General features: G+C 41.1%; 1 protein-coding gene across 1 annotated transcript in view; it reads left to right on the forward strand.

Annotated features, from left to right (window-relative positions):
* The window catches only part of LOC140482656 (WD repeat-containing protein 64-like), a 133,852-nt gene that overhangs the window by 62,568 nt on the left and 57,139 nt on the right, over window positions 1-14,145 (forward strand). The window contains exons 12-13 of the mRNA XM_072580159.1: window positions 421-569; window positions 13,101-13,224. Coding sequence (XP_072436260.1) covers window positions 421-569; window positions 13,101-13,224 — 273 coding nt within the window. The remainder of the gene's footprint in view (window positions 1-420; window positions 570-13,100; window positions 13,225-14,145) is intronic.

A 14,145-nucleotide genomic window follows, 5' to 3' on the forward strand; every position in this document is an offset into this window, starting at 1 on the left:
TCCACCAGTTCCCACTCTTCGCCATATCTTATTGCCCTTTTTGTTTGTTTGTTTGTTTGTTTCTACTCCAAGATCTCAAATTAAAATCTTGCAATCCTTATAATCCTACCTACTGGCACCTTGTACTGACCTGATTTTTCTCTTGGCGATCTATCTTGACCTAGGCCAACTCTCTGTAGTTCAGAAAAATATTATGCATTTGGATTGACCATAGGTGATAATTGCTTCAGCATTATTTCTATGTTCACACATGTTGAATGACATACTGGAGTATTCTGTATTTATCTGAAAGAGCCCTCTCCATTATGAATTGACTAATAACACCAGGAGACATTCACTAAAAATAAGCAATCCACTGCTATTAATACAAACTATAGCAAGTTCATGTAAATTAATGCATGTGTTTGCTTGATTATGCAGGTTCCAACATAGTAGAACTTGTACCTCTCATGTCTGCTGTGCAAGACAGTATGCTAGTTCCCCTATCTCATGAAAAATCCATCAATGTTCTGGTCTATAGCAAAATGAACGCCAAGTTGGCCTCCATTTGCAGTAAATCTGTACTTAAGGTAAGTGTGTATCATGTTACATTTGCATGGAGTGCCACTATTGATGTGCCTCTCTGCATAATGTCAGCATTGCTGTGTGTTAATTAGTTCTTTCTTTCTCTTCCTGTCACTGTGAAGAACTCCTGTATCTGCTTCAATGAGATCTTGCAGACCTGTATGACATGAATAAGGTGAATAGATTCAGTTTCTTTCAAAAGTACTTTAAAAAACTATTTTGCTTCTTTTGTCATCTGGCAGGCATTTAAGTCCATAGCAGCAGGTCAATTTCTAACCCAAGTGTTAAGGTTCTAAGGACTGGTGCCCGTAATACTCAGAGTATCCTAACTATTTAGTCAAATAAAAATAAAATATTGCAGATGCTGGAAATCTAAAACAAACACAGGGAATCCTGGAGAAACTCAGCAGGTCAGGCAGCATCTATGGAGGGAGAAGCAGAGTTGATGTTTTGAATTTGGTGTGATGCTGCTTCAGAAGTTAAGAAGATTGCTTAAGAAGAACCATACTAGTCTCAAAATGTTAATTCTTTCTCTTACCACAGATTCTGCCAGATCGGCTCTGTTTCTCCATGTTTGTTTCTTATCTATTTTGTTTGTCCGTACCTTGGAGGCTTCTGCAGGATCAGACCACTTCCAGTTGAGAAAGCACAATCCACATCTCCTCCTATTTGACTTGGAATTTTTCCCTGAATAAACTATATAGTTCCTTGTTTGCCTTATTGAAATTTACACCTTTGAGATTTGCAGTGCTGTTATAGTGCATTTATTCTGCACCCTCCTTTTTCTTTTGGCTTCTTGCATGATACTCAGGATTGCCACAATACTGATCGATCCCGCTTCTGCATTATCTCCTGTCAGTTACTCATTTCTCTTCCAATCCTGCTCCCTTCAATCTTCTTGCTATCACATCTTTCCAATTGATCATAAGACTTCCTTTTCTTCTTGGTAACCCAATGTTCACTACTTCCCTCACCATGTGTCCCCTCTGCATTAAGGACATCTCCTTGGGCTGGAAGGGAAAGTGCAGTGAAAAAGCAAGGATCTAGTTGTCATGGTCAATGTGGATGCTAATTATAAAGCTAATAAAGAAGTTATGCAGAAAATATATACATAGTGGCAAAATTTAAAAAAGAACCTGTAGGATGTGTTGTCTTTGGCAGAACCACAAGGAAATTAGCACAGGGTGAATACAGGTACACAATCTTTTATCCGAGATGCTTCGAATTTCAGAATAAGTGACAGCTTGATGGTGAAATTTTTAAAAATCTTAGCAAACAGCAGACGTACTGAGTAAGTTGGGCCCTGAAACAGAACTGGGGCCTGCCAGTGCTGGGCCACACCCCCACATGTCACATCTGAGTAACACACATCAAGTGGGTGTTGAGTTGGGTTAGCTATTTACACGCCAAAGAACCTTGTTAATGAGAAAAAAACTCATTGCAAAAACCTTTGGATTTCAGAGCTTTTCAGATTTCGGGTTTTCCAATAAAGGGTTGTCTGCCTGTACAGACAGAGTTGAATGCATGGGTCAAAATTTGATAGGAAATAAATGGGTTTTGGTTCATTGAATATTGGCTCCTGCATTGGGAAAGAGGAAACTGTACCAGTGGGATAGCCTTCATTTGAGTCATGCTCAGACCAGTGTTCTGATGAATTATAAAAATGGGAGTGCAAAGAGTGGCTTAAATTAAATATTGGGTGTGCGGAGAGTTTGCAACAGGAAAAAAGGAAAAGAAGGTTGGGTGGCTCTGCCAAACAAAAATGAGAACTGGCCAATAGTGAGAAATTCTATCTTAGTTCAAAGGATTTTAGGGCAGATAAATATAAAGGAAATAAGTCTCTTTGGGGAATAGTTTATAATCCCCTTGACAGTAGCTATAGAGTGACAGCAGAAGAAATGGTTGCATTGGTTAAATCTAGACTTCACAGATTCTGGAAGAGTATCAGTGGATTGAAAAATCAAAGTTAATATCTCTTTTTAGAAAAGCAAGATACAGAAAGCTGGAAACTGCCGACCAGGCAGGTTAACACCGGGCAGAATTAAAGAAGTGGTAGCAGAATAGTTAGACAATCAGGTAGAGTTAATAAGGTTTTGTGAAAGGGAAATCATTGCTTGACAAATGTATTAGAATTATTTAACAAGCATTGTGGATAAAGGGATGCTAAGAGGATTGGCATATTTGGATTTTTGAAAAGTATTCAACATGCTTCTGCTTAAATGGTTATGAAATAAAATAAAAGCTCACGGTGTTTGGTGTGTTGTATAATAGCATGTGTTATAGTAGTGGGTGGAAGAATGCTGCCACCATTCCTCTTTTTGTGGTAGTGTTTGAAGGTTTACTGTGGTACAGGGACAACCACTTCTAAGGGGCAGATTTTCTACTGGCAGTACAGTAATTATGCAGACATATATCAGAGTTGCACATGGGGACACTGCAGAATCTCCATTGTAGCTCTTCCTGAAGGAATTGCCCATGAAATTGAATTTTCCACTGAACAATTGTTCTACATCTGGAATGCTATGAAAGTCTACACAAAATAGAGAATTTGGATGGTCCTGAATCTTATCTATGCTCCTCATGATTTTATAAAATTCCATATCACTAAGTCTCAGCCTCCTATGCTCCAGGGAAAAAAAATCCCAGCCTAACCAGCCTCTCCTTATAACTCAAACACTCCAGTCCTGGCAACATTCTTGCAAATATTTTCTATGCCTTCTCTTATTTAAACAACAGCCTTCATATAAAAATGGTCCCTCCAATATCCTGTACAGCCACAACATAACCTCCCAACTCTTATACTTAATGCTCTAACCAATGAAGGCAAACGTGCCAAATGCCTTTTTCACCACCCAGTCTACCTGCCACTTCCAAAGAACTATGATTTTGCAACCGAGGTCACTCTATTCAAAACACTCTAGGGCCCAACCAATAAACTGTATAGGTCCTTTCCTGGTTTGCCTTACAAAAATGCAACACCTTGCATTTATCTAAATTAAACTCCATCAGCCTGTTCTCAGTACATTAGACCAACTGATCAAGATCTATTTATAATCTTGGATAACCTTCTTCACTACGCACTGTACCATCAATTTTGGTGTAATCTGCAAAGTTACTAACCATACTTCCTGCTTTTACTAACCAGAGTACCATGTGGGACCTTATGGAAGGCCTTGCTGAAGTCCACGTAGACAATGTCTACCGTTTTGACTTCATCTATCTTCTTAGTAACTTCTTCAAAAAACTCAATCAGATTTGCGAGACAAGACTTCACACACGCAAAACTATGCTGATTATCCCTAATCAGACCTTATCTTTCCAAATGCATGTAAATCATACCCCTCAGTCCCAAAAATGTACCCACCACTGATGTAAGGCTCACTGGTCTATAGTTCCCTGCTTTTTGTTGCAGCCTTTCTTAAACAATTGCACATTAGCCAGCCTTTAGTCTGCCAGCACTTCACTCATGGCTAACTCCTGAGTAACCAAGATACTGAACTTTTATTTAATTTACTCACAACCATCAGACCCTTTATACTCCCTGACCCTGACCCAACAGCCCCAGGGAGCTGATAGCTCAGGGGCCCGGCTCCCCATCCTCCACACTTGGGAGCTGATAACCCCACACCCCCTAGTACTCAACACACACCGCATCAGGACTCGACACCCTCTTCAACAGACATTTTCCTTAATCTGCAACCAAAACCACCTCCACCATGCTGACCACCTCCCCACTCCTGGCACCAGATTTGATCCTCTTCCCCCTGCATTGTCATTTGACCTGCCCCACCACCAGACCTGACCACACCTCCACCCTGAGCCCCAATCTCCCCACTCCCATCCTGCGACCATTAGATCCTTGCTCTACCATCCACCCACTCCCCACACCCCCACCACACTCTTGTGAGGGATCTCTGCTTGACCAGTCCTGACAGCTACCACCTCCACACCCTGCTCCTCTGCTGAGCCTTATTTCTCCAGCTCACCCCAATCTCTAGATACGTACCTTCCCTCCTGCAAGTTTGCACCCTGTTGCACTACTGGCATTCTTCAGTTGATATCCTACTTACCTGGCACTCTACCCAATTGGCATCTTGCCAACAGGCATTATACCCCCTCCCAGTTGGCACTTCACTAATCTGGCACCTTGTTTCCCTACCCATCTGGTTCCCTATCCTCCAGCACTCTAACAGTACACTTAGCCGATACACTTATCCTTTGACATCAGTTGTCAAAGTGGCTATCAGGACCTTTACATTTTAGATTCTGGCAGCTGACTGCAGTGAAAAGGGGACATGGTTCGCCTTCCTCTGACAGTTGTACACATTGTTCACTGTGAAAGAACTGTCAGCATGCAAGTGGCCCTCAGCATTTCTGAGGAAGCCCTGGGTAGAATCACATCTCAGAAATGGGGAGCTCCTTTCTTCTGTTGAACAGTAATACTCATCAGAAAATCTGGCCCATTATCTGATAATTCCTCCCAAATTATTTTCCTCACATTTTTAAGTTTTTACACATTCATGTTGTGTTTTCTTGACATTATTTTTTTTTCGAAATCTGAGTTCTAAAGTATATGTATAAGTTCAGGTTTGATTTCTATTTTTATATTATGTAGCTTAAGAAAAGAAGGACTTTTAGTTTTATTGAGTTCTGCATGTGGTGCTGGGTGCTTGTATTGGACCTTTTTAAAAAATCTATTCATCCTTGACATGGATAGCTCAATGGTTTGAGAAAAATAAGCGCAGAAAAGGTTAAAAATATTGATCTGTTGCATTGCAACAAGGTGTCCTGTCACCCTGGGAAACACAGGCAAAAATGATTCCCCTTTAGAGAGAGTGAACCATCCAAAATTTGAGTGAATATTCTGTCACTGTTCTTTTCAGCCATTCCATTCCGTCTGATAAGACAGTAACATTCACTCCCATACACTTAATGGTAAGGTCCTAGGGAGTGTTGCTGAACAAAGAGACCTTGGAGTGCAGGTTCATAGCTCCTTGAGAGTCCCATGAAGGAGGTGTTTGGTATGCTTTCCTTTATTGGTCAGATATTGAATACAGGAGTTGGGAGGTCATGTTGCGGCTGTACAGGACATTGGTTAGGCCACTGTTGAAATATTGCATGCAATTCTAGTCTCCTTCCTATCGGAAAGATGTTGTGAAACTTGAAAGGGTTCAGAAAAGACTTACAAGGATGTTGCCAGGGTTAGAAAATTTGAGCAATAGAGAGAGGGTGAATAGACTGGGGCTGTTTTCCCTGGAGCATCAGAGGCTGAAGGGTGACCTCATAGATGTTTATAAAATCATGAGAGACATGGATAGGGTAAAAAGACAAAGTCTTTTCCCTGGGGTGGTAGAGTCCAGAACCAGAGGGCATAGGTTTAGCATGAGAGGGAGAAGATTTAAAAGAGACCTAAGGGGCAATTGTTTCACAGAGGGTGGTGCGTATATGGAATGAGCTGCCAGAGGAAGTGGTGGAGGCTGGTACAATTACAGCATTTAAAAGGCATCTGGATGGGTATATGAATAGGAAAGGTTTAGAAGGATATGGGTCAAGTGCTGGCAAATGGGACTAGCTTAGGTTGGGATATCTGGTTGGCATGGACGGGTTGGACCGAAGGTCTATTTCTGTGCTATACATCTCTATGACTCTATGTGCAGGTTTGGTGGATTGACCATGCTAAATTGCCCATAGTGTGCAGGGATATGTTGGTTAGGTGCATTCGTCAGGGGTAAATGTAGGATAATAGGATGGGGGAATGGGTCTGAGTGGGTTATTCTTCAGAGGGTTGGTGTGGACTTGTTGGTCGGAAGGGCCTGTTTCCACACTGTACGAATTCTATGATAAATTAATTTTTAAAATTTAAGCTTATGGGATGAGGGCATTACTGGCCAGGCCAGTATTTATTGCGTGTCCAGAATTTCCCAGGGCTTTTTAAGAGTCAGCCAGATTACGGTGGGTGTGGAGTCACATGCAGGCCGAACCAGGTAGGGATGGCAGTTTCCTTCCCTCAAGGACCTTAGTGAACCAGATGGGTTTTTTCTGACAATTGACAATACATTCATGGTCATCATCAGTCTCCTAATTCAAGATTCTTATTGAACTCAAATTCTACCATTTGCCTTGTCAGGATTTGAACCTGGATCCCCAGAACATTAGCTAGGTCTCTGAATTAACAATCCAGCAAAAAGACCACCCCTAAAATTAATTAAGTTTTGCATTGACAAAAACAGATTCTATCCAACTTGAGTCACTTGTATCACGAATTTCTTCTACAAATGTGTTAGGTATATTCCCTAATACTGATGATCCCATTGAATTGAGTAGGCATTTGTACAAGTAGGCATTTGTTAATTGCCTAAACTACACCCTTCTACTCATTCTCTGGAAGTGACTTATTGTTTTACAGATGTGGCATTCTTATCTCTGAATAGAATTCTCCAAAGTAAAATTTTTTTGGATTGTCATAATTCTGACAAAGACTCATCAATACTTTTACCACTTTTGAATCGGATTCCCAAGTTCCATAGTCATTGTTCTTGATGAAACCACAAGTTACTAACAAATTTATTTGTGCATTTCCATGGGTGCTGAGCTCTTCTGTAAAATTTCCAAGAATTTGATCTCAGTTTTAAAGCAATTGTCAAAAACTTGTGGGACTCCTTCTGAAATATCATTAGCAAAGGTTGTTGGAGGGGAAGGAGGCAGCTGAAAAGCGTGGGGATGTTGGCAAAGGAGGAAGCTGCAATATGGGTGGTTGCAGAAGGAAACTGAGATGGTGGGGTGAAGAAGACGCCAGTCATTTCAGACAAGGAGGTTATAAGATTATGTGGAAGAAGGAGCAGGCTGCAAATTTAGTTCGATGAAAGAAGGAGGCTGAAACAGGGTCTTGAAAAGGAGAGCGAACGTTTAACAATGGAATACCTAACTGCCTGGGAGCCAGGAAAGCTTGAGATCACTGCGTAACAGTTTCTTTAAAAAGCTTAACTCTCCTGTTCTTAAATGAAGACAAATTCTGTGCATTGAAATTAGTACTGCATAAGATCTGGATCTACTATTTGAGGGGGAAATGTAGTGGGTGATATTGTAATCAATGGTCTCGACTGTTAAATTTAAATCTGTGGTTAAGATCTGAAGTGCAATAAAGAGAATAGCAGCTGTCTCATTAAAATGTTGCAGCTTTGCATATATGCAATAGAAATGCTTTACTTGTGATCTCACCAGTCTGCAGAAGATGTGTGCAGGGTACTGATTTTTGTTTGTGCAGCAATTTATGTCAATTATTTTGAAAGCATTTGTTGAAAACCTATGCCTGTTGTAGTGTGCTGTTGTGTCTTGGAAATTAATATTTTCAAGTGAGTTGTGATTTTAAGCTGAATAGAGAGTTTATAATTGAGGCTGTTAATGAGCTCTTCTAATTTAGCCTCTGTGTGAATCCAAATACCACATATGTCAATTCAAATGTAGAAATTATTGTTACTACATGACTGTATCACTGACTCACTGAGTTGGTGTGAATCAAAAAGTAGTCCCTGGAAAACCAAAATGCAGCCCGAGCATTGTAAAGTCACCCTCAAGAAAATCTGGAGAAAAGCCCTCAAAAAAATATTTTCACACAGGGCTAACTTCAAAGAAATGGAGCTAGTTACATAATGCAGAATCACACATTGTGCCAGTGCTGCTCACTGTGGCCACTATTCATAATATGAATGACTGACTAGGTTGCATGCAATTGTTTGACAAAACTGTGATTGTAACATATATCATGCTGAAAACTAGCTTTTGATGGATTTTGTAAATAGAGGCATAAGGTCCAAAAGCGAAGAGATTTTGTTGAACCCAAATAAAACAGTTCGACATCACTGTGAGTCGAGAGTGGGTTGTTAGAAAAGCACAGTAGGCCTGGCAGCATCCGCGGAGCAGGAGATTTGATGTTTCGGGCAAAATCCTGGATGTCAGAGAGATCTGAAGACTTTGTAGAGGATTCAGTAGCGACTCCATACATTTACTAGAATAACTCCAGAGAAGAGAGAACACAGAGAAGCTGAAGTTACTCTCCTAAGAGCCAAGAAGTTTGAAGGGAATTGATGGAGATACGTAAAATGTTGAAGGATTTAAATAGAATAAACAGAAACCATTTCCAGTGAATGAAAGATGAATAATCAGATGGCCCAGTTTTAATTTACTTTAAAGTCAATTTAAATTAACTGGCAGAAACGTAGAGGTGACAGGAGGATAAACGGTTACACAAAAAGTGGTTAGGAAGTGGAATGTGCTCCATCCCTGATAATGAGATAGATACAGATTCAGATTAGTGTTCACAGGATTGTTGTCGCACACAGGATAAGAACTGGGACTGGGCAAAGTTGGAACCAAGATGGAAAATACCATTTCAGGTGTTGCTGACCACTCCCATGGCTGTGAAAGTACAAGGACAACTCTGCTGGATCCATAGAATGAACTGTAAACGGGTCAGTGAAGGAACAGACAAGGATTAAGGAAGAGGAATACAATGGATACTGGTGACTTTGGGGGGGGTTTCACTTTGAGGGCGGAAGGATTTCAGACCAATATCTTTTTGTCCCTGTAAAGGTGACTAAAATGATCTATACAGCATAACGCTTTTTTGTATTGGGCTTATCAGAGTGCCCAAATGATGGCGGAAAGAAACTGAGTATGGTATGGGCTCATATGCTGCCCTCTTCACAGGGGGGTATTCCTTTATGACCTGTCTCCTTTAGCTGGCCTGAGGTGGCTGAATGGCTAATACGCTGTAACTCTGTAACTGATCCTGATAAATCTAAGGACCTGCAGGAATGGCAGTTGGCAGGATATGATATAACCCTAATCAGGGATTGATACCAACAACCCATTGTGACTACACTGGTTGTTCAAATGGGCATCATTACTTAATGCTAATCTCCTGCTTTGTCTCCTTTGCACACTATTTCTTCAGAAATAATTAACCTTTGCCCTCTTGGATGCATCAATTAAACCTGCTTCCACCACATTTCCAGGCAGTGCATTTCATATCTGAACTACTCACTGTGATGAAGCTTTTTCTTACATCGTCCTTGCTTCTTTTGCACTTAACTTTAAATCTACGCCCTCTCTTGTTTCTTTTATGCACCTGTGGAATAGCTTCTCCTTATCTACTCTATCCAGCCCTCTCATGGTTATGGAAACTGCTTTCAAATATCCTCTCCAGTCTTCTTCTCTCCAAGAAAAACAGTACCAACTTCTTCAGACTATCCTCAGAAGTGAATTTTCTCATTCCGGGGAACCACTCATAAATCAATTCTGCATTCACATCTTTTCTATCACCTGGTACTCCCAGCTGTCCATGGTACTCCAGCTGAGCTCCAATAAGTGTTTAGTACAAGTTCAGCATTACCCTCCTTGTCCTTATACTCTATGTACCTATTAATAAAGCTGAGAACACTGTGTGCTTTATTAACTATCTTCTCTGCGTGTCCTGCCACCTTCAATGATCTATGCACATATACACTTATGTCCTTCTGCTCTTGCACCCTTTTAGAATTGTACCCTCTATTTTATATTGTCTTTCAGTGGACTTCTTACAAAGTACATCGCCTTACACTTCACTGCATTGAACCTCATCTGCCATTTATCTGTCCACTCTGAAGAATCCTTTTTAGAGTTCCACATTGTCCCCTGCACAGTGTAGAGTTAAAGCAATTTTCATATCATCCATAAACTTTGTAACTGTCCCCTGTGCACCAAGATATTGATATGTATCAGTAAAGCAAGGATCCTGATACAGACCCCTTGGGAACGCCACTTCAAACCTACCTCAAATCCAAAAAAAATATTATTACTCTGTTTCCTAACACTCAGCCAATTTTATATCCATGTTGCTCCTATCCCTTTTACACTGTGACATACAACTTGCTTCTCAACTCTATTGTCGGGCATTGAATCAAATGCCTTCTGGAAATCCACAAATACTCTATCGACAGCGTTGCCTTCATTGTGCCTTTCTCAAAAACAGGTTGCACAAATGCAAGGAGGAAAAAATGGAATGAATGGGTGGAAAAGGGAACTCACTGAGTTTCTCTTTTGAAATAACTATTCTGTCCTGCTGGACAAAAAAAAATTGCATCATGAAGGCACTGAACAGGGAGTTGTCGAGGATGAAAAGGGAAAGGATAAGTGAAGCCCAGAGAAGTTAAGCAGCAGGGCACTTGATTTTTCTTCCTTGATTCAAGCGCCATAGATAAGTTAACTGAGTGAGCAAAAATTTGGCATGTGGAATATTGTAGTGGGAACTGCATGATTGCCCACTTTCAAAGGAGAAATAGAAGAACCAAATATTACTTAAATGGAGACAGTCTGCAGTATTGATGAATTTAGTTGCCCTTGTATATGAATCACAAAGACTTGCCATGCACATGTAGCAAATTGTTAGGGAGATGAATGGAACATTGGCCTTTATTGCAAGAGGGAGCAGAGTTTAAAATTAGGAATGTAATGTGAAACCTGTACAGGACATTGGGAGACTATACTTGTAGTACAGTGTATAATTTGGATCTCCTTTTTTAAGCTGGGGGGGGTGGTGGTCTGCTTGCTTTGGAAACAGTTAGAAGAAGGTTCACTCGGCTGGTTCTGGGGATGAAGGAATGACCTTATGTAGAAAGATTTAGTATGTTGACCCTGTACTCATTGGAGTTTAAAAACCGAGAACAGTCTGGAGCTTGGCAGGTTAGATGTTGAAGGATGCTTTATCTCATTAGGTACTCTAGACTAAGCAACATCGTTTAGAAGAGAAGTGTCACCCATTTAAAACTGAAATGAGATGGACAGATTTTGATCTGAAACCAAAAGAGGAAATGCTGGAAAATCTCAGCAGGTCTGGCAGCATCTGTAAGGAGAGAAAAAAGAGCTGACGTTTCGAGTCTCTAACTGACCCTTTGTCAAAGCTTTGACAAAGGCTCAGTTACACTCAAAACGTCAGCTCTTTTTTTTTCTCTCCTTACAGATGCTGCCAGACCTGCTGAGATTTTCCAGCATTTTCTCTTTTTTGGTTTCAGATTCCAGCATCCGCAGTAATTTGCTTTTGATCTACAATGTTGTCAAGAGCTACAGGGAGAATAACAGTTAGGGCCACAAACAGATCAGCTATGAGTTTATTAAATGGCAAAAGAGACTGGGAGGTATGAATGCCCTACATCTATTCTTATTTCTTGTGATCTTTTGATTTGGTATTCCGTAACAGATGACAATGCCATTTCAGTCTCCTCTCAGCTATTATATTCGATTGTTCCACAATCACTTATTGTAAGGGGAACCGCCCCTGTATTACTTGTCACAATGTAGAACGATTTGAGTCAAGGTGGTTGATAATCTGTGTATTAAGCAGCTTGAAGGAGGAAACCAGATTAGGAGTATTAGAAGCAAAGCTAGAAATTGCTGGAAAAGCTCAGCAGGTCTGGCAACATATGTGGAGTGAAGTCATTTCGGCTCAAGTGACTCTTCTTCAGAATGGCTTTTCCAGCAATTTCTGTTTTTGCTACTGATATTCCTAATCTGGCTACCTCCTTCAGGCTGATACTCCTGACAAAAATCAAAAGAACTACAGATGTTGGATATCAGTAGCAAAACTCTGTAGATTAAGTCTTTCATTTTTTAGAATGGGTTTGCTAGTTTTGGTTCATTATTATGCAAATCCTACAACTCCTTTGAAGTCACATTCTCAAGATAACTTCAGGTTTTCTAACAAAATGTGTCATCTCAGCTCAGATAATGCATTAAAGATGAGGTTAAAGTCTGTCTGTGTGTCCCAATCTTGAGTCAGACTGGTTCTATTTCTAAAGTGGGATTTAGAGAATCTTACATGGATTGACTGTAGGTTATGCATATTTTTGAGCAAAATAAAATATAATTCTGCAAATACAGATTCACCCCATAAACTCATCTGTGCGTGCGTGCAGGAGAGACGGTGTGTGTGTCAATGGGGCCACCTGTAGTGTGATATGAATTCAGGCTCCCAGTTGAGGGAATCCCCATGGATACCGAACTTGGCTGTCAGCCTCTGCTCGGCCACTTTGTGTTATTGCGTATCCCAAAGTCTGATCACCTGAATGTCCTGAACCGCTGAAGTGTTCCCCGACCGGGAGGGAACACCCTTGCCTGGTGATTGTTCTGTGGTGTCTATTCATCCATTGTTGTAGCATCTGCTTGGTCTTGCCAATGTACCAAGCCTCAGGGCAACCTGGAGACAGACAACGTTGGCCAGATCACATGAATACTTACTGCACACATGGTGGGAGGCATCCCCACGTGTAATGGTGGTATCCGTGTCGACATTCTGACACATCTTGCAACGGCTGCAATAACACGGTTGTACGGTCAATGTTGTCCTGAAGGCTGGGCAGTAACTTAGACAGAGAGAGCTATCTCAAGGGGCCAAATGGTCTAATTCTGCTCCAAATCTATATATTCATTACAGGATTATTTGAGTTTGCATTTGGCCTTGAGATAAGTAGCAATGAGTAAGCGCTTTGGGTTTTTTTTTTCAGGTATGGGAAGTGCAAACTGGACAGAAACTCTATCAAATTGAGCATCCCCATGGACATGGTATAGAAGTGACAGCTGGAGCAGTGGATCAGAGAGGAATGCATCTCATTACTGGAGCAGCTGATGGTGAGGCTTTTTAAAGCTATTTTTGATTTAGGGTATTTTTTCATTTACTGTGAAAGCAAACCTGAACCATAACCCCTTAACTTTTCCCATCATCTCTACTGCTGACCTTTCTGCCTTATACATCTTTTTTTATTTATTCACAGGACATGAGCATCACTGGCTAGGCCAGCATTTATTATTTGTTAGGGGCTAATCTTGCAAATGTTTTCCAATTCCAGTTAGCTTACCTGCCAAGACTCCTTCAGGTTCATCAGATCACCCTTTCCTGATTTTTCCTCATTGAATCCACATTCACTCATGAGGAGGGTTTTGCCATCTCCTGGGAATGACTATGATTTATACTCCCTCAGCCCAATGTCTTCAGGTTTGAGCATATCTAGACAAATCTATCCCTGCTCCACTGCTTCTTTATTTCCAACACCTCCCCACAACTCCATGACATTTTCCCATGCAGTTGGAGAAGATGTGACACCTGTCTGTTTACCTCCTCTTGCCTCACTATCCAAGGCCTCACACCATTTGGTCTACTCTACACTGGGGAGACAAATGGCAGACTAAATGACCACTTTGCAGAACACTATATACAAAAGTGACCCTGAGCTTCCAGTTGCCTGCCACTCAATACACCACCACATTTCCCATGCCAACATTTCTGTCTCAGACCGACTGTGGCACTCAGGTGAACCTCAGCGCAAGTTCGAAGAACAGCATCTCATTTTCTGCTTCAGGACCCTGAAGCCACTAGACTGGGATCAATAACATTAGACCCCAATTCCAACCTTCCACTTTTTTTACCCACACTACACCCTGGCCAGATTGGGTTCAACACAGCCGACCCATTCTCTCCGAGAACTGATTATCACTTTTTTAGCTTTTCTCCTTTCCTCGTCTACTATCAATAATCTCCTTGTCTTCCCACCC

This window comes from Chiloscyllium punctatum, chromosome 11, assembly GCF_047496795.1.
Source record: "Chiloscyllium punctatum isolate Juve2018m chromosome 11, sChiPun1.3, whole genome shotgun sequence".
Taxonomy (NCBI): Eukaryota; Metazoa; Chordata; class Chondrichthyes; order Orectolobiformes; family Hemiscylliidae; genus Chiloscyllium; species Chiloscyllium punctatum.